The sequence below is a fragment of the Mobula hypostoma genome, chromosome 5, assembly GCF_963921235.1.
Source record: "Mobula hypostoma chromosome 5, sMobHyp1.1, whole genome shotgun sequence".
NCBI lineage: Eukaryota > Metazoa > Chordata > Chondrichthyes > Myliobatiformes > Myliobatidae > Mobula > Mobula hypostoma.
In genome coordinates this window covers 139,386,202-139,406,910 of record NC_086101.1, presented here as the reverse complement: position 1 = coordinate 139,406,910, position 20,709 = coordinate 139,386,202, and the positions used below count along the sequence as shown (strand labels likewise).

Below are 20,709 nucleotides of genomic sequence, written 5' to 3'. Positions count from 1 at the left end.
TTGTCACCCTGGGGAAAAGGAGCTGACTGTCCACTCTATCTAGGTCTTTCATAACCTTATACACCTCAAACCACATCTTCCTGTCACCTCTTGTCCTTACCTACCACCCCATGAGCTTCTGCATCCAACACATCTTTCTCCTCAAATTCTGCCATCTCCAAGGGGGATCCTATGCATTAAACAGGAATCCCTCCTTTTGTGATTCCCTTGTACATTTGTCCCTCCCCACTAATCTCCCTCCCGGCACTTACCCATGCAAGCAGCCAAAGTGCTCCACCTGTACAATCACCTCCTCCCTCACCTCCATTCAGGGCGCCAAACAGTCCTTCCAGGTGAAGCAACACTTCACCTGTGAGTCTGCTGGGGTTGTCTATTGCGTCCGCTGCTCTCAATGCAGCCTCCTCTACATTGGTGAGATCTGTTGTAAATTAGAGAATGGCTTCATTCACCTCAGCTTCTCCCACCGAAAGCGAAGCTTCCCAATGGCTAAACATTTTAATTCCAATTTCCATTCCCATCCTGAATTGTTGGTCCATGGCTGCCTCTTTTGCCAAGATAAGGCCACCCTCAGATTGGAGGAGCAACACATTATATTCCGGTTGGGTAGCCTCCAAACTGATGGCATGAATATTGATTTCCCTATCTGGTTAAAAAAAATTCCCTCCTCCCCCACCCCCCCCCCTTTCTTCACTCTGGCCCCTTACTTTCCTCAACTGCCTATCACCTCCCTCTGTGGCCCTCCTCTTTTACTTTCTCCTATGGTCCACTCTCCTCTTCTATCAGATTCCTTTCTCTACAGCCCTTTACCTTTCCTACTCACCTGGCTTCACCTATCACCTTCTAGCTAACCTCCTTTCCCTTCCCTCCCACCTTTTTAGTCTGTCATCTTCCCCCTTCCTTTCCAGTCCTGAAGAAGGATCTACCCAAAACATTGACTGTTTATTCATTTAAGTAGATGCTGCCTGACCTGCTGAATTCCTCCAGCATTTTGTGTATGTCACCTCAATCAAGTCATCTTTCACCCTCCTCCACTCCAAAGAGAAAAACCCTAGCTCATTCTAACTTTTGTCATAAAACATGCTCTCTAATCCAGGCAACATCCTGCTATATCTCCTCTGCACCCTCTCTAAAGCTTCCACACCTTTCCTATAATGAACTGAACACAATATTCCAAGTGTGGTCTAACCAGAGTTTTATTGAGCTGCAACCTTACCTCGCAGCCCTTGAACTCAATCCCCTGGCTAATGAAGACCAGCGCACCATACGCCATGTTAAGCACCCTATCAACCTTGCAGAAACTTTGAGGGATCTATGGTCTTGGACTCCAAGATGCCTCTTTGCTTTTCACAGACTTTGACAAGAATAATGCATAGAATCCATACTAGAAATAAGCCACTTGGTCAATACTAGATTTTATTCTCTACCAACCTTCATCCTACTCCACTCCATTTCAGTCATCTGCATCTTCAATTCCTGTTTGCTTGCGTTCATTCAGCTTCTCTTTATATTCCCTCTTCCCTCTCAACCACTTCCTGGGGAGTGAGCTCCACATTCTCACCACACCCCGGATGGAAAAACTTCTCCTGAATTCCAGGTTATTTTTATGCATGACTAATTCCTCGTGCTGTAGTAGGCACGCGGCAAAATGTTTTCATAGTTTTAACAATTTTAGGCTGCTTTTTCCTAGAGAAAGTCAATGAGGAAGTCTGGGTGGAACTCTTCCTGTTGTATTTTGTTAACATAAACAGGCTCTTTCAATCTCCCTTGGGTGAAAGAGGAATGAAATTAGTGGATAATCTGCATTCACTCTCTTGCATTGCAACAACCTGCCTATTGTTGGTTCATTGTCTGATTGTGAAGACTTTCTGCATTTACACTTGCGTATTAACAAAACACAAAGATAGGATGTTTAATGATTTTTTTATAAAGAAAAATCACACACCAATAATTATGATTAAATAATTAAAAATATAGTAATAAAAGCTCACAAAATCACAGCAAATAATACATCACAGCATTCAAAATACAAAGTACAATAAAGAACACAAAACAGCTCACTTACACAGAAGAAAAATGAACTGCTTCCAATAAAGAAGATATAATATACAAATTGGGAAGAAAACAAATCTTCATCATTTAGAAAAAAATACTGAGTATGATTGGTTTGACAGTTTGGTCTCTTGTGCTTCTCCCATTTTCATCAATTATGACTTCAGTTGTCAGTTTTTGTATTGTAAAGTTCCTGTGAAGTGTGGGTGGATGTTCAGCTGTGTTAGAGATAGTATACAAATGAAAGTTGCTACAATGCACTAATTTTGAGCAGTGCAACTACTTCATAAAAGGAGAGAAAGATACAATGTGATCCATCAAAATGAAAACCAGAAAATGTTGTAAGTACTCAGGGAGCATCTGTGGAGAAGAGAAAAGGAGTTAATATTTCTGGTCCTCAGCCTAAAATGTTAACTGTTTCCGCTTCCACAGATGCTGCCTGACCTCCTGAGTATTTCCAGCATTCAGTTTTTATTTCAGATTTCCAGCATCTGTGCTTTGGTTTTTATTTTTCACTAAGGATATTCAACTCCTATAATGCCATCCCCACATCTTGCATTATCAGTCTTCTGAGTTCTGTAACAATTACAGCTAGGGCTGTTTACTTTTGATTGCATTTGCAACAACCCAATAGATTTCTGGTCACCAATACCAGTACTCTTTTCAAAAATTTCCTATTGAAGTTGCCCAGCACTCTCCTGTAATATAATAATGATGTTATGGAACCCAAACCTGGCTTGGTTTCTAAACAACAACAGCATCGCCACAGTGACACAGCTGTGGCTAACAGCAGCTAATTGAGCTCATTAAGCTTATTATTGAGATCAGACACAAATATTGGCCATTAGGCTGCGGCTAAACTCCAATTACTACACTTGACATATAATTATTTAATGAAATCTCAAATTGCTGATCACAAACATGCTGCTCTTAATTTTGCAGAAGCAGAATTTTTGAGAAATGTGCATTCATTTTGTTTACAAATTAATCAGCTGAAAAACTTTGCAAATATTGAGTGAATGCATTCTGTGGAAGTACCAGTAATGAGCCATTTATGGTTTTATTCTGAATGTTGTTATATCGATGGAATTCCACCAAAGGAAGTCAGTCAAATTTTCTTCAAAGTAGAAGGAAAAAATATTTTGTTGTTATAAATAATTCTACTTTCTTGGATGAGATTTGCAAGCCCTCAATAAAAATTCTATTTATCATGTTAAACTGCATTTCAGAACTAAAGGCCAAATTATAAAATTACTTGATCATCTTGATCCATCAATTACACCAAGCAAGGATTACAGATCTTTAAGGTACTATGCCTAAGTATTTTTCCACATAGGTAGAGTCTCAGGCTATGGGGCTGAGTATTTAGGAATGAGATAAGCAGAAATGTCTTCACTTGGTGGATTCCAAATCTATGGAGTTCTTTCCCAAGAAGGTCACAGAGGCATAGTTATCGGGGAGGGAGTAGTTTAAAATTGAGATAAACAAACTTTTACAAACTCAGGGAATGGAGATGTGTGGGGATTGAGCAGGAAGCGTTGAGGCAAAGGATCAGATGTGATGTCATGAAGTGGTAGAGCACTCAAGGGACCGAATGGCCTTCTTCTGCATCCATTACTGATGCCCTTTTGCGATGTAAATGAAAAGATGGAATTAAAAGACAAAGACAATAGAGAGAAGAGAAAACTATGAAAACAAACTTCACCTCAGATAACTAAGGGCCAAACTCCAATTTTACACGTTACAAGATTAGCACAAGATATGATGTCTTAAATAAATTTAGATTGTCTACTTAAAATCATATTTTGGAGTTTGAATTCATTTTTCATTCATTCACCTCAAGTGGGTGTCATTGATGAAGCCAGAATTTATTATCCCTTTGAAATGTGCGGTTTGCTGGGCAGTTAAACGTCAACCATCTTGGTGGATCTGGAGTTCACATAGGCTAGTTAGAGTAAGATCCCATCCTCTGAAAGATATTCAGTACCCAGATAACTTCCTGCAATAATGTAGTAGTACTATTGCTGACACCAACCATTTTAATTTATAAAAACAGTCATAGAAATATTATTAAAGGTTCCTTTGACTGGCTGTTGAGAATTATCCAAGCAGTTTTACCACAGATATGTGGAGGCAGGGCATGGCAACAGTTAATGCCAGGCCTGTTGTATTGTGCAGTTGTACTGGCATAAACTAGGAGTGCTATGCTCTCAGAGATCTGTTTCTCAGATGTGAGATTAAATGGTAGCTCTCCTGTCCCCCCGAGGTAAGTGAGAAAGGTTTTGTGACTTCCATTTTCAAGAAGAGAAGATGCGTTCTCTCAGTATTCTGCCCAATCCATGCCCTTCAACTGACAGCCGAAGACCAAGTATCTGGTTATCATACTATAGGTTATGAAATTCTATTGTACACTGAATTACCTCTGGTTTTCCAAATATACAACTATGGAAAAGCATTCCATGAGTGACAAGGCTTCTTTTGGTATCCTATGATCTTAAAATCCTTGTTTAGTTCCCTTTTAACTGTTAGCTGATTCAATTATACTGGGTTTTAGGTTAGTTAAGTTTGGGGCAGCTTCCAGATACTTCTAAAGCTCACATACACTTAAATAAATGCAGTATAGAGAGCCAAGCTTTCTGTTTCTCATAACAGAATGGATCGGCAAGTAAAATTTTGAAGCTTCAAGTTATCTATGCACCTTTTTAACTCAGCTGCTCAGTATCTACAATTTAAAAAACATAGATACTATTTTTCTGTAAACTTTTCCTGGATGATGAAATAAATTGAACAGAAAATAGAATATGCTTGATTGAGATTTCACTGACAGCTGCTGAACAACTGAGAAGTGACCACTACACAGCAGTTATGTCATTTAAAACTTTAACAGAACCGACATTCTAATAAATCTGCAAACATTCACTTATTAATTATGGGATGGCTAGGCCAGCATTCATTTTCCATCTCTAATTGCCTTTGAGAAGATGGTGGTGAGCTATCTTCTTGAACTGCTAATGTCCTCCTGGTGAAAGTGCTTGCACAGTGTTGTTAAATAGGGAGTTTCTTATATCGGCAGGGTGATATGTTTTGAAACGAGGATAGCATGACTAGAGGGAAACTTTACCAAATCAGTTTAAATAGATGTCTTATTCTAAGATCACAGTGGTACACATAAACAGAAGTCTATTCAGCTCATTCTAACTTGGTTCTACACATCAACCCTTCCCCCTTGAGCTTTGGGTTTCTTTCTCATGTGTTTATTGAATTTTAAAAATCACTATTGAATCTGTTTTCACTACCCTTTACTACAGTGGGGAATTCTTGTCCCTGGCTTTTTTGACATTATCATATCAAAGGCAGCAGAAGATCTATGAAATGATTTAATCTTTTCAGACATATGGATCCACACTTTTATAATTCCTGAAAAAATTCTGGCCTGGATTTTGCCAAGTTTTGCTGACTGTTTTAAAGCAACTATCAGCGTGCCTCAGTGTGTTGATTCAGTCAGGACGTTTAAGGAAGATATGGAAATTCCAAACTGACTCGCTGACCTCTGCTATTTTATTCCCTGTTGTACTCTGCTTTGGATTTTCCATGACCTTCAGAAGCAGGGTAGGATTCTCCTGAGGTCCTCCAGCACTATTCTCAGGGAATCTCTCTTGGATGCTGCACTGTTATACTTGTCCAAGGAACACCAGCCGAATCATTTGTATCATCACAGGGTCATATTAGTTGTCAGTCTTTTAAAGTATTTGTGTTTGGTTTAATATTTGTAGTTATTAAAATTGGACTTCTGTTGGTAGCAGCTATTTTCCCCAAAATAAACAGTTTTTAAAAACTTTTAGTTGCTTATTTCAATTATAATAGTCAATAATTCTTTCTGAACATCACTGAGGCTGGAGAAGATTAGAAGAAGCCGGGCAGCTTTGACAGGTGGCAAAGCTGGGAGCACATCTTTGTCAGTACTGACAGGCTTCAGGAGGAGTTTTGTGGGTGGAACTTGTTCCGGCCCAGTCTTGTGATTCCATTACATCATCTACTGACATTGATCATGCCAAGGTCACGCTAAATGTAAGTTTGGGGTATGGGGAATATGCAGGCCAGAGTGCCAAATGGACTTTGTTGTTGAAAGTTTGTGCCAATATATTGAGGTTTAATGGAATACTTGAAATTTCACTTTTGCCTCAATCTATTAATTAACCCACAAGTCCCCCCCCCCATAATAACATTTGCACTGGGAAGAGCATAATGTTGACTGTGACTGGATTTTGAGAAAGTAAACTCCAACAGCCTATAATGTGTGTCTGCTGCTGGCTTCTCTCCATGTCTCCTCAGACTGCCCCCAGGGTGGGGCTCACAGGCACGCTGTGGCACTCACCAATTCCTTCTTTTTCATGCACTCCATTAAAATGATAAAGAGGTGCTGGGCCTGAGTGCGGCTGTAGTTGAAGGTCTTCTGAATGGTGACGAGCAGCTGGTCTCTCAAAGATTCATTTATCACCCTGTGATGCACAAGAAACAAATCACAGAGCCTTTAAGAAGACATGGTGACAAGAGGTGAGTTGTGCATCTGTTACAAATTTACATGCTTTGGAGGGATATGGGCCCAATGCGGGCAAATTGGCCGGCATGGACTAGTTGGGCCGAGGGGTTTGTTCCAGTGCTGTCTGATTCTATGATTGTGGTGTGACGTTTTGAAAAATCAAAGTTGTAAGGAGGGTATAAACTTGTTTCAGCATTCAATTAGATCACTCTCTCAATTCAATCTACCCACCTTGCTTCTATAATTCTTAATACACATATCTAGCAGAAGTTATCTATTTCTGCTTCGAAATACTGTAGTCAGTTGATGCTGCCAACCTCAAACATTGTGCTGAGCCTTAAGTCAAACTGTTGCAATCGACAGCAAAAATGAGCTAATGAGGATTTTGACCCGAAACATCAACTGTTCGCCACACATGCTGCCAGACCTGCTGAGACCCTCCCGCAGCTTGTCTTTTTGCTCCGGGATCCAGCAACCTTTCAGTAACATAGATTACTTCTGCACTGAACAAATTGAACAATAACCAGCAACTAAGATACTCTCAACATAATCATTATAATATTTGGGCAATATTTTCAATACTACACCTTGATCTGGGAAGAAAACTTACAAAGATGTTTCATGTAATATCACTGTGTTAGCCAATGTTCATCTTATAAAACAGATTCTGTAATAATTCCAATTTGGCTTAAACAATGAGAAAAGACAACTTTAAATATAGCTATTAATATCTGTTGTTCAGACAAAGTAATGAAAAGTGTAACTCCCTGGGTTTAGAAGTCATTACTGATTAAACACATCGTATTTTATAGTCAGATTGTTAAATTCATGTATTAGGTTTGATAGAAGTCAATAAGTTAATCGTGTTGATTCACTCAGATATTCATTAGTTCAACAAAACAATTATAAATAATGAATGAGCAATTTGTGCTAAACTAACCTCTTACGACTCTCTGCCTTAGCATCCTGGGCACATTGTCGTTTTTCATGAAAATACTTCCTTGCATCAGGCCCAAATATTATCACCTCTTTATTGACACCACCTCCCACCCTCTCCCTCACTCTCAACCTCACACACGGCAGACTTCCCAGTTGCGATTCCTCAGAGTACCTGGGAGCCAGGCCACAGCAGCCAGTGCCCGATGTGCTTCTTGCATTGTTTTCTCAATTATTCAGGTGACAGGTCATTGTCCTGTCCTACACCATGGCCTACAAATTAGATTGAATGGTGCAGCTTACTACAGTGGCATGTGATTGAAAATATTTTTTTGGATTGAAATGTGATATTGACCATTTCTGGGTCACTATATGTCATTCAAGAAATTCCATTGACCATTTCCCATTGAGACATACACATCTGTTGTAACTTTCCTTTTAGACAAAGTGAGGGAAATTAGACTACATAATCCAGGGAACTATTGTTGGGCATTCCCTGGACGACTGAGGGAGTTAGATATGGCCCTTGTGGCTGAAGGGATCAGGGGGTATGGAGAGAAGGCAGGTACAGGGTTCTGAATTGGATGATCAGCCATGATCATACTGAATGGCAGCGCAGGCTTGAAGGGCCGAATGGCCCACTCCTGCACCTATTTTCTATGTTTCAATGTTTCTAACCAGGTATTTGTTGTAGAGCACCAGACTGGGACCCACTAATGAAAGATTAAATTTACTTTTTTTTTCCTCAGCTATCTGCTCCTCATCTAGCAGATTAACAGTATCCTTGCTGCCTTGTGTTTATCACCATACACCAATCCCTCCATCACTAACCCCCAGTACCTGCCATGGCTCTCTCACTCACCCACCTTCCCAAGTTCGATAAACACGTGGAAGAGACAAAATCGAAGGGGATGCTGCTGGACTGGGATGAAGAAGAGTGGGAGAACGATCATCTGGAGTTTAAACACCTCCATGTGCCCAAGGGGCCAAATGACATTTTCTTATGGCGTAATAAAATGTAATGCCAGAAGCAGCTTCTGACAATGTCATTTGAATGGGGGCAAAGTAAAGGATGTCATCTCATATTGCACCCTTAACTTTGGGCATGTAATGCAAATGCGAGGAAGAAGGGGATAAAAGGATTCCCATGGCAAGCATCTGCAGTAGTTTGCTTCTGAGAACAATGAGAATCATCTCCAAGCCCAAAGGCAAATCCTATTTCTTATGTTTTATGTTTAGATCAGCCTTGGGAGAAACCACCAAGCTTCCCCTGTACTGTTCAGACCACCAACCTGCACTGTTCTCTGGGGTTCGGTAGAAACCCCGCTGCCTGCTCAATTCAGGATAAATAAAACATTTCTTCACCCAGGAGGTGGTGACCCTTTGGAATTCTCTACCCAAGAGGGCTGTGGAAGCTTAGTTGCTGAATACATTTGAGAGTTCTGAGTGGCATTGGAAAATACAAGTGGTTTTGAGATAAAAGTAAATCTCCTCCCCGTCCCACTGCACCCCTCCATGCTTCATTTTGAACATTGTTATTGAAAATCCACCTGTAAGCCTTTGCTCTTACAACTGATCTCCTTGAAACAAGTTTTGATGATCTGCCCCAGCTATGTACATGACTCGGTTTCAAGATTCATTCACTCTGGCACTCTGAAGCCTAATGAGATTTTCATTAGACTGAAAGTGTGATGTGAATCGATCATGGTTGATGAACAAAGGGTATCAGAACAAAATATGCAAAGCCTTGGAGAAATCTTTGGAAGGACAGGGTGTTGAAATTAATTTCCCCATAACTACAGGATCAAACTTTGGACATGGCACAAGTGTACTGCTCCATGGGTGACAGGGTGGGAGTAATTTGCAAGGTGTGTGTCTGTCTGTCTGTCTGTCTCATCCTGGTGAGGTAGGACAATGATCATAACTTTTAAAGCAGGCTCCCACAGTTTCAGTTGGGTTATCCATTCTCCTGAATTCCTAGACTGTACTCGACAGACACCACAGTCTTTCTTCAACATAAACTTCTTATCTCTCTCTTCCCACTCCTCATTGCTCAGCAATTTCTAGACTCCACTGTTCCCATCCCCTCTATCAGTCTCTGATTGTAGTTAATTTCCTAGGGAACTGGTCTGGCCCGCAGCAACAATCTTTGCCAGCAGATATACCCAGGAATTCTCTAGGAGTTATAGAACTTTGGTTAGGCCATACCTGGAGTTTTGCATTCAATTCTGGTTGCCCCATCATAGAAAAGATTTGGAGGCCTTGGAGAGGGTGCAGAAGAGGTTTGCCAGGATGCTCCTGGATTAGAAGGCATGTGGTACAAGGGGAATTTGGACAAACAAGGGTTGTTTTCTCTGCAGCAGTGGAGGCAGAGGGAAGACTTGATAGAGATTGAGAAGTTAGCCAGTATCTTTTTCCCAGGGTCAAAATGCTTAATACTGGAGAGCATACATGTAAGGTGAGAGGGGGTAAGTTCAAAGGAGATGTGCAGGGCAAGTTTGTTTCTTACACAGGGATGGGTAGGTGCCTGGAATGCATGGGTAGTGGAGGCACATTTGATAGAGGATTATGAAAGCTCTTAGACAGGCACATGAATGTGCATAGAATAAACAGATAAGGTCTTTGTGTAGGCAGACGTGAATAGTTAAGTTAGGTGTTAATTACTAATTTAATTAGCTTCACACAACTTTATGGGCTGAAGGGTTTCTACCTGTATTGTACTGTTCTATATTTGATATTCTATTTTGTTTTGGAATTGATGGATATCACCTGTTTATACTGGATCTAGTTATAATCTTACACTCACTGGAACTTGGACTTGTTCCATGAACATCCTACCGAAGTCCAATCAAACTATTCAGCCAGAAGTTCCAATGGGCTAGTATGTTCCTAACATGGTAGAAGGGGAAAGGGGAGGAGGTTTGCGACATGTCAACAAACTGGAGCTTGCAGCCTGCTTGATGTGAGGGTCAGATCTATGGAAATGCTCCAGAAGTGCAGGTGATCTTTTCAATTTGATCGGTTGTCTGGCATGATGCAGAGTCAAAAGAAAACACTTCCAAGAATCAATGCCTGACCATGCCCCTCTGCTTCAAACCCACCTCTGTGTTCAGTATTGTATTCACTTTTAGTTAGTCAGCCTGCTATTGGAAAGATACTATTAAACTAGAAAGTACAGAAAAGATTTACAGGAATGTTAACAGGATTTGAGGGATGATACGGAGAGGTTGGGCAGATGAGGGCTTTACCCCTTGGAGCATAGAAGAACGAAAGATAACCTTACAGAAGTATATAAAATCATGAGGGGTATAGATAGGGTGAATGATAGGGCTGGAGAATCAAGAACTCGAGGGTACAGGTTTAAGGTGAGAGGGTAAATATTTAATAGGAACTCGAGGGAAACTTTTTTATACAAGGGGTGTGGAATGAGGTTGCCAGAGGAAGTGGTTGAGGCAGGTACTATGATAACTTTTAAAAGACAATTGGACATGGACTGGAAAGCTACAGAAGATTATAGGCTAAGGCTAGCAAATGAGACTAGCTTGGATGGAGCATCTTTATCAGCATGGATCAGCAGGGCAGGAGGGCCTGTTTCGAAGCAATATGATTCTATGACTACGATTCTGTGAGACCGCAGACCCTCTAACTGTTGTATCAATGATTAAATGGCAGACGGTTGAATAATTCAACAGATGTACCATTAGTTTCTCTCCTGTACTTGTCATTATGTCCATTCCTTGCTCTCATGAACACCCCTCTCCTACAAGCAACTATCTCATTCCACAGAATCAAGAGCTTAAATCGGACAGCGGTCTGTTCTTAATCTGGCACTTACCCACCATCCTCCGAATATTTGTGGGCGAAGGCAAGGATGTCTGAAGCCCGGCCACTGCCATCACAGACCACTACTGGGACGGGAGGGGTGTCTCGCAGGTACTCCAGCACAATGGAAATTACGTTGGGTCCACCTTCCACAATGAGAGCCACCACCGGAACTCCCTGTCCAATTCCTGCAGAGAGAAAGAGAGAGGGAGAGAGAGACAGCAAAGGTGGGAAGCAAAGTCAAGGAGCCAAACTGAATCAGTCTGGCTGTTGCTTAGGTATTGAGAAACTGGTTTATTGTAGTCACGTGTACCAAGATTCATTGTAACAATGCACTGAGGTAGTACGAGCAAAAACAGTAACAGAATGCAGAATAAAGTGTGACAGCTCCAGAGAAGGTGCAGTGCCCAGAGACAATAAAGTGCAAAGTCATTAAGACTGAGGTCAAGAGTCCATCTCATTGTACTATGTTGACCCCACAGCAAGAGCACCAAAACAGATCAGAAGATTGATGCCAGTATTAATGCTCCATGCAAGTCTCCTCCTTGCCTCTTCATCTCACCCCAGCACCATGTTCTTCCACGCATGTGTTTACATTGATACTCTCATCGCCCCCACTTAAAGCCATCTGGTCTTCACCCATTCTCTGCGTTCAAGTTCCATATTCCACCGCTCGCTAGGTCATGCTTTCTCCTGAATTTCCTACCCAATTTATTAGCAACTCCCCTACGAAGGCTTCAATAGAGTTAATTTAGTGTCTAACAAAATTGGCAATCATAATTTGTAGAATGTTTGCTTTATAAGTAGTTTGATCTAATTATCTGTAGAGTAGATATACAGTGGATTCTGGTTAATTGGACCAATGGTTAATTGGGGTAGCTGCTTATTTGGGCCAATTCTAAATGAACAAAAGACAATTGAGAAAATAGCCGGGATTCACTTTGTTTATTTGGGACACTATGCTGTTTAATTGGGATAGGAGAGTTGTTGAACAGTTTCTAACCAGCATCAGTCACGTGCACTTGTGTGGCTGTTAGACACTACACCATGTCTAGAGTGAAGTTTTTCAATAGCATCAGTTGCACGTGTTCTTGTTCAAAAAGTAGTGATTTTTGTCACTGATAGTTGGCAAGAAATAAGAAGTAAGGACAATTCAGAACTCTACAAGATAATGAGAAGCATGTGTACAAGATAATGAGAGGCATTGATCGTGTGGATAGTCAGAGGCTTTTCTCCAGGGCTGAAATGGCTAGCACAAGAGGGCATAGCTTTAAGGTGCTTGGAAGTAGGTACAGAGGAGATGTCAGGGGTAAGTTTTTTATGCAGAGAGTGGTGAGTGCGTGGAATGGGCTGCCGGCAGTGGTGGAAACGATAGGGACTTTTAAGAAACTCCTAGATGGCTACATGAAGCTTAGAAAAATAGAGGGCTATGGGTAAAGCCTAGATAGATCTAAGGTAAGGACATGTTCGGCACAGCTTTGTGGGCCAAAGGGCCTGTATTGTGCTGTAGGTTTCCTATGTTTCTATGTTTTAATTACAGCAGTTTTAAGTATTCATGCTTGGGGATGTCAGAAACAACTGAGAGTGAAAATGAAATAATTTCACTACTTTAACAAGTTAGGAACTACGAAGGATTTGAAGGTATCGACAATCATCTTGAATGTTACAATGAAAATGAAGATTTGGAGAATGCAATCATCAAAAGCATTGTATGAGGGCAGTCCATTTTCTGCACTAGCTGTCTGTACTAATTTTGTTCATTTACAGTCAATCAAAAGGACATGGCAGCATACACTGAATAAATCGCTCCATCAATAGCTATTTGGAACTAATGAACAATTTTACTGTATAGTGCTTTAGCAGTATTGGTAATATTCTCATTTATTCTACATTACATTTAAGCACCTAATTTGTTACTCAGTTAAACATTAGTTTGTCTTTTTTATACTTTCTAAACTATTTCCATGAAATTTCAGCAAAATAGGGCAGCTTCTTAATTGGGCCAAAATGTATTGCTCCCGATGTGTCCCAATTAACTGGAATCCACAGTGTTTGTTTTGAAGTTGCTTGCAGAACTTGATAAAATTTTGATCAATGCTAATGCAATAACTTGCTACATATTCATTGTCACCAGCATAGCTTTTATCATTGAGGGAAGCGAGGACAGAAAGTAATTATGTTTTTCAGTTGCATATATCACAACCTCAGGATATCCCTAGGTGGTTTTCAACCAATAATGTACGTATTTTTTAAGTGCATTCACTAAAGGAAATGCAAAGCACATTAGCCCACAAACTACAACATAATGATATAGATATCTTCTTTAGGTTATAATGCACTATTTGATTAATATGGGTTTTGCAGGCATGTTCTTGATCACGTGGGCTAATTGGAGCCATGTATTGCACTGAAATGTTTTTCAGTCCATCCTATTTAGAAACATAGAAACATAGAAAATAGGTGCAGGAGTAGGCCATTCGGCCCTTCGAGCCTGCACCGCCATTCATTATGATCATGGCTGATCATCCAACTCAGAACCCAGCCTTCCCTCCATACCCCCTGACCCCTGTAGCCACAAGGGCCATATCTAACTCCCTCTTAAACATAGCCAATGAACTGGCCTCAACAGTTTGCTGTGGCAGAGAATTCCACAGATTCACCACTCTCTGTGTGAAGAAGTTTTTCCTAATCTCGGTCCTAAAAGGCTTCCCCTCTATCCTCAAACTGTGACCCCTCGTTCTGGACCTCCCCAACATCGGGAACAATCTTCCCGCATCTAGCCTGTCCAATCCCTTTAGGATCTTATACGTTTCAATCAGATCCCCCCTCAATCTTCTAAATTCCAACGAGTACAAGCCCAGTTCATCCAGTCTTTCTTCATATGAAAGACCTGCCATCCCAGGAATCAATCTGGTGAACCTTCTTTGTACTCCCTCTATGGCAAAGATGTCTTTCCTCAGATTAGGGGACCAAAACTGCACACAATACTCCAGGTGTGGTCTCACCAAGGCCTTGTACAACTGCAGTAGTACCTCCCTGCTCCTGTACTCGAATCCTCTCGCTATAAATGCCAGCATACCATTCGCCTTTTTCACCGCCTGCTGTACCTGCATGCCCACTTTCAATGACTGGTGTATAATGACACCCAGGTCTCGTTGCACCTCCCCTTTTCCTAATCGGCCACCATTCAGATAATAATCTGTTTTCCTATTTTTGCCACCAAAGTGGATAACTTCACATTTATCCACATTAAATTGCATCTGCCATGAGTTTGCCCACTCACCCAACCTATCCAAGTCACCCTGCATCCTCTTAGCATCCTCCTCACTGCTAACACTGCCACCCAGCTTCGTGTCATCCGCAAACTTAGAGATGCTGCATTTAATTCCCTCATCCAAGTCATTAATATATATTGTAAACAACTGGGGTCCCAGCACTGAGCCTTGCGGTACCCCACTAGTCACCGCCTGCCATTCTGAAAAGGTCCTGTTTATTCCCACTCTTTGCTTCCTGTCTGCTAACCAATTCTCCACCCACACCAATACCTTACCCCCAATACCGTGTGCTTTAAGTTTGCACACTAATCTCCTGTGTGGGACCTTGTCAAAAGCCTTTTGAAAATCCAAATATACCACATCCACTGGTTCTCCCCTATCCACTCTACTAGTTACATCCTCAAAAAATTCTATGAGATTCGTCAGACATGATTTTCCTTTCACAAATCCATGCTGACTTTGTCCGATCATTTCACCGCTTTCCAAATGTGCTGTTATCACATCCTTGATAACTGACTCCAGCAGTTTCCCCACCACCGACGTTAGGCTAACCGGCCTATAATTCCCCGGTTTCTCTCTCCCTCCTTTTTTAAAAAGTGGGGTTACATTAGCCACCCTCCAATCCTCAGGAACTAGTCCAGAATCTAACGAGTTTTGAAAAATTATCACTAATGCATCCACTATTTCTTGGGCTACTTCCTTAAGCACTCTGGGATGCAGACCATCTGGCCCTGGGGATTTATCTGCCTTCAATCCCTTCAATTTACCTAACACCACTTCCCTACTAACATGTATTTCACTCAGTTCCTCCATCTCACTGGACCCTCTGTCCCTTACCATTTCTGGAAGATTATTTATGTCCTCCTTAGTGAAGACAGAACCAAAGTAATTATTCATTGGTCTGCCATGTCCTTGCTCCCCATAATCAATTCACCTGTTTCTGTCTGCAGGGGACCTACATTTGTCTTTATCAGTCTTTTCCTTTTTACATATCTATAAAAGCTTTTACAGTCCGTTTTTATGTTCTCTGCCAGTTTTCTCTCATAATTTTTTCCCCTTCCTAATTAAGCCCTTTGTCCTCCTCTGCTGAACTCTGAATTTCTCCCAGTCCTCAGGTGAGCCACTTTCTCTGGCTAATTTGTATGCTACTTCTCTGGAATTGATACTATCCCTAATTTCTCTTGTCAGCCACGGGTGCACTACCTTCCTTGATTTATTCTTTTGCCAAACTGGGATGAACAATTGTTGTAGTTCATCCATGCAACCTTTAAATGCCTGCCATTGCATATCCACCGTCAATCCTTTAAGTGTCATTTGCCAGTCTATCTTAGCTAATTCACGTCTCATACCTTCAAAGTTACCCCTCTTTAAGTTCAGAACCTTTGTTTCTGAATTAACTATGTCACTCTCCATGTTAATGAAGAATTCCACCATATTATGGTCACTCTTACCCAAGGGGCCTCTCACGACAAGATCGCTAATTAACCCTTCCTCATTGCTCAAAACCCAGTCCAGAATAGCCTGCTCTCTAGTTGGTTCCTCGACATGTTGGTTCAAAAAACCATCCCGCATACATTCCAAGAAATCCTCTTCCTCAGCACCTTTACCAATTTGGTTCACCCAGTCTACATGTAGATTGAAGTCACCCATTATAACTGCTGTTCCTTTATTGCACACATTTCTAATTTCCTGTTTAATACCATCTCCGACCTCACTACTACTGTTAGGTGGCCTGTACACAACTCCCACCAGCGTCTTCTGCCCCTTAGTGTTACGCAGCTTTACCCATATCGATTCCACATCTTCCCGGCTTATGTCCTTCCTTTCTATTGTGTTAATCTCTTTTTTAACCAGCAACGCCACCCCACCTCCCCTTCCTTCATGTCTATCCCTCCTGAATATTGAATATCCCTGAACGTTGAGCTCCCATCCCTGGTCACCCTGGAGCCATGTCTCTGTGATCCCAACTATATCATAATCATTAATAACAATCTGCACTTTCAATTCATCCACCTTATTACGAATGCTCCTTGCATTGACACATAAAGCCTTCAGGCGCTCTTTTACAACTCTCTTAGCCCTTTTTAATGCTTGCCCTGGATTTGTCGGCCTGCCACTTTTACTTTTCTCCTTTGTACTTTTTGCTTCTACGCTCACTTTACACCCCTCTGTCTCTCTGCACTGGTTCCCATCCCTCTGTTGTGAACTAACCTCCTCACGCCTAGCCTCTTTAATTTGATTCCCACCCCCCAACCATTCTAGTTTAAAGTCACCTCAGTAGCCCCCGCTAATCTCCCTGCTAGGATATTGGTCCCCCTAGGATTCAAGTGTAACCCGTCCTTTTTGTACAGGTCACGCCTGCACCAAAAGAGGTCCCAATGATCCAAAAACTTGAATCCCTGCCCCCTGCTCCAATCCCTCAGCCACGCATTTATCCTCCACCTCATCGCATTCCTACTCTCACTGTCGCGTGGCACAGGCAGTAATCCCGAGATTACTACCTTTGCGGTCCTTTTTCTCAACTCCCTTCCTAGCTCCCTATATTCTCCTTTCAGGACCTCATCCCTTTTCCTACCTATGTCATTGGCACCTATATGTACCATGACCTCAGGCTCCTCACCCTCCCACTTCAGGATATCTTGGACACGATCAGAAATATCCCGGACCCTGGCACCAGGGAGGCAAACTACCATCCGGGTCTCTGGACTGCGTCCACAGAATCGCCTATCTGACCCCCTTACTATCGAGTCCCCTATCACAACTGCCCTCCTCTTCCTTGCCCTACCCTTCTGAGCTACAGGGCCAGACTCTGTGCCGGAGGCAGGGCCACTGTCGCTTCCACCGGGTAAGCTGTCCCCTCCAACAGTACTCAAACAGGAGTACCTGTTGTTAAGGGGCACAGCCACCGGGGTACTCCCCATCACCTGCCTTTTCCCCTTCCCCCTCCTAACCGTGACCCACTTGTCTGCCTCCCGTGGCCCCGGCGTGACCACCTGCCTTCCACTCCTCTCTATCACCTCCTCACTCTCCCTGACCAGACGAAGGTCATCGAGCTGCAGCTCCAGTTCCGTAACGCGGTCCCTTAGGAGCTGCATCTCGATGCACTTGGCGCAGATGTAGACGTCCGGGAGGCTTGGAGACTCCAGGGCCTCCCACATCCGACACCGAGAACAGCAAACTGCCCTCACAGTCATAATGCCCCTCTCCTCAAATAACAACAGAAAATGAATGTGAAACCTTCCTCGCCTCACCCGCTTCCGCCTAAGCCCGGTGAGCCGAAGCCCTTAAGTCTTCACTCTGCTCCCAGCTCACTCCGCCGCCCGCAAACTACGCTGCCCGCTCTATGAGGCTCTGTTCCTTTTAAATCTGCCGCGCTGCACTGCCCGACGTCACACGGCTGCGCAGTCCCGCCTCTCAGAAAGCCGTTGGAGAAAAAAAATAACGAAAATTTCAAAAATGTCTTTCTCGGCACTCCCACTCAGACTCTTAGACTCCTTCTTTGAATCAAACCCGAAGCAGGATGTCTGCCCTTTTAAATCTGCCGCGCTGCACTGCCCGACGTCACACGCCTGCGCAGTCCCGCCTCTCAGAAAGCCGTTGGAGAAAAAAAATAACGAAAATTTCAAAAATGTCTTTCTCGGCACTCCCACTCAGACTCTCAGACTCCTTCTTCGAATTTATGTTGATCATCTTCCCAATCTATACTGCTTGCTTGCATTATTCCTCAATGATTTGACATTCAAGAACCTGTCCAGATGCCCTTTAATTGCTGTTACTCAATGGAATCCTACCATCCCTGGCAGCTTATTCCAGGTACCAATTACCCTTTGTGTGTATAAAAAGAAGAATTTACTCCTCGGAGCCCCTTTTAACTTCCTCCTTCTCATCTTAAACCTACAGTACTGTGCAAATGTCTTAGTCAGGTAATGTAGCAAGTGTACCTAAGAATTCTGCATGGTACTGTAGTAATTTTACACATTGCACTGTACTGCTGTCAGAAAAAGAAACACAAATTTCATGGTATATGTGAGTTATGATAAACCTGATTCTGATATGGGATTGTATTGTGGACTGAGAGTGGCGGGGGGGGGGGGGAGAGGGGAAACATGATTGGGAAAAGGGGGAGGGAGAGTGGGGAGGGAGCGGGAAGCACCAGAGAGACATTCTGTAATGATCAATTGACCAATTGTTTGGAATCAAATGACCTTGCCTGGTGTCTCAGGCCTGGCATTTCCACCTCTTCCAAACCCCTTCCATGGTGCTCTAGCCTTGCCATTCCCAACATCCTTTGCTCCCGCCAGATTTACAAACTCACTCTCTGCTCCACGTTGATAAATACAGTACTGTATGCCCTCTAATGTTAGACACCCCTACACTGGGAAACAGATTCTGGCTATCTACTCTATCTCTGCCTTTCATAATTTTATTGGCCTCTATCATATCACCTTTCAACCTCTTTTGCTCTTGAGGAAAGGAAAGGAAAGGTACGTCGCATCCGGAGTTTCTCCGGTTAGCGGACGATTTCCCTCCACGCCTCTCTGACGTAGTGGGGAATGTGGTTTGCCATTCCCTTCTGCCAGGTGAGTTTCCAAAGAGATCACCAGCTCGTAACCCAGCACGGATGGAAAGCATGCAGGGGAGCGGGCTGGATTTGAACCTGGGACCTTTCGTGCCAAAGTCCAACGCTAATGCCACCACGCCACCAGCCGGGTCTGCTCTTGGGAAAACAGGCTTAGATTATCCAGTCTTTCCTTATAACCACATAAGTCTCGATTTTGTGGTCAAATTTCTGGTTTGTTGTTGTTCAGTCGTTAAGTTGAGTCTGACTCTTCGTGTCCTCACGGACCATAGGGTCCATAGGGTTTTCATGGCAAGATGCAGATGGAGATTGCCAGGCCTTTCTTCCTGTAGATACTGCCGCTGCCCAGGTTGGAGCCCGGCTGGGTTTGAACTCAGGACTATCTGCCTTCAAGTCCAGTGCTGATACCACTACACCACCAGCCGGTGCAGGGCTTCAAACAAATGCATAAGAGGCAGGGCTGACACTCAGTTGAAGGCTCATATTACCCAGGATAGGTTTTAACTGAGCATACTCTATATTTAAAAGTGAATAAATGATGGGAAGAAAGCTATGTCTTCACTGCAGATTCAGGAATCTGTCTTGTTTTTAGTTCCTGATATGTTATCAATTGTGTTCCATGGGGCAACAATAGATCTATACATCACAGCAACAAGCCCTTTGGTACAACTCATCCATGCCAACCAAGTTGGCCAACTGAGCTAATCCCATTTTCCTATGGTAGGCCTCTATCCCTCTAAATCTTTCCCATTCATCTATGTAACTGTCTAATTGGCTTTTAAATGATGCAATTACCACTTCCTTGTTCTGTATATGCACTACCCTCTATGTGAAGAAGTTGTCCCTCGGGTCATTTTAAAATCTTTTCCCTCTTAATTTAATCTATGCTCTCTAGTTTTGTACCCTTCCTAAACTGTGGAAAAGACATCAATGCCACTCACAATTTTGTATATCTCTATAATGTCACCCCTCAGCCTCCTACACGCCAGGGAAAGATGCCCTAGCCTATCGAGCCTCTCCTTCTAATCCAAAGCTTCCACTCTTAGTCACATCCTCTTAAATCTTCTTTGCACCCTCTCTAATTTAATTCTAATAGCTGGGTGACCAGAATTGCATGCAGTAATCCAAATGTATCCTTATCAATGTCCAGTTTCCTCAGATTTAGTAATGATCTATAAGAGGTTGGAAGACTACCTTACTTTTACTGTGAATGGCAACAGAGAATGATACAGGTCTAAAGAACAAGTATCACACAAAACTGATTATATATAACAGTATCCCTTACTTGCATGAAATGCTTTTAAATTAATATTAATATTTTTTCTTGCCCATAAACCAATGGATGATATGAAACCCAGCATGAAGGTGTGAGAGCCAAAGCATGGAGTAAACACAATTCTAAAGTACTACATTAAGTTACTAATCAGGAAAAAGGGACGAGGCCTGCCTATTCAGGATCATTCTCATTACATTGACAAGCTCTGTTTTCGTAATGTCTCTTTTTCAGT

The 20,709-nt window shown here is 42.4% G+C and overlaps 1 protein-coding gene across 8 annotated transcripts in view; it reads right to left on the bottom strand.

The window, feature by feature from the left end:
- Positions 1-20,709, bottom strand: part of trpm3 (transient receptor potential cation channel, subfamily M, member 3) — a 539,467-nt gene that overhangs the window by 154,075 nt on the left and 364,683 nt on the right. For all 8 annotated transcript variants that reach the window (XM_063049027.1, XM_063049028.1, XM_063049029.1 and 5 more), the window contains exons 7-8: positions 11,361-11,535; positions 6,425-6,548 (exon numbers count right to left, since the gene is read on the bottom strand). In XM_063049027.1, the coding sequence (XP_062905097.1) occupies positions 6,425-6,548; positions 11,361-11,535 (299 nt within the window). The remainder of the gene's footprint in view (positions 1-6,424; positions 6,549-11,360; positions 11,536-20,709) is intronic.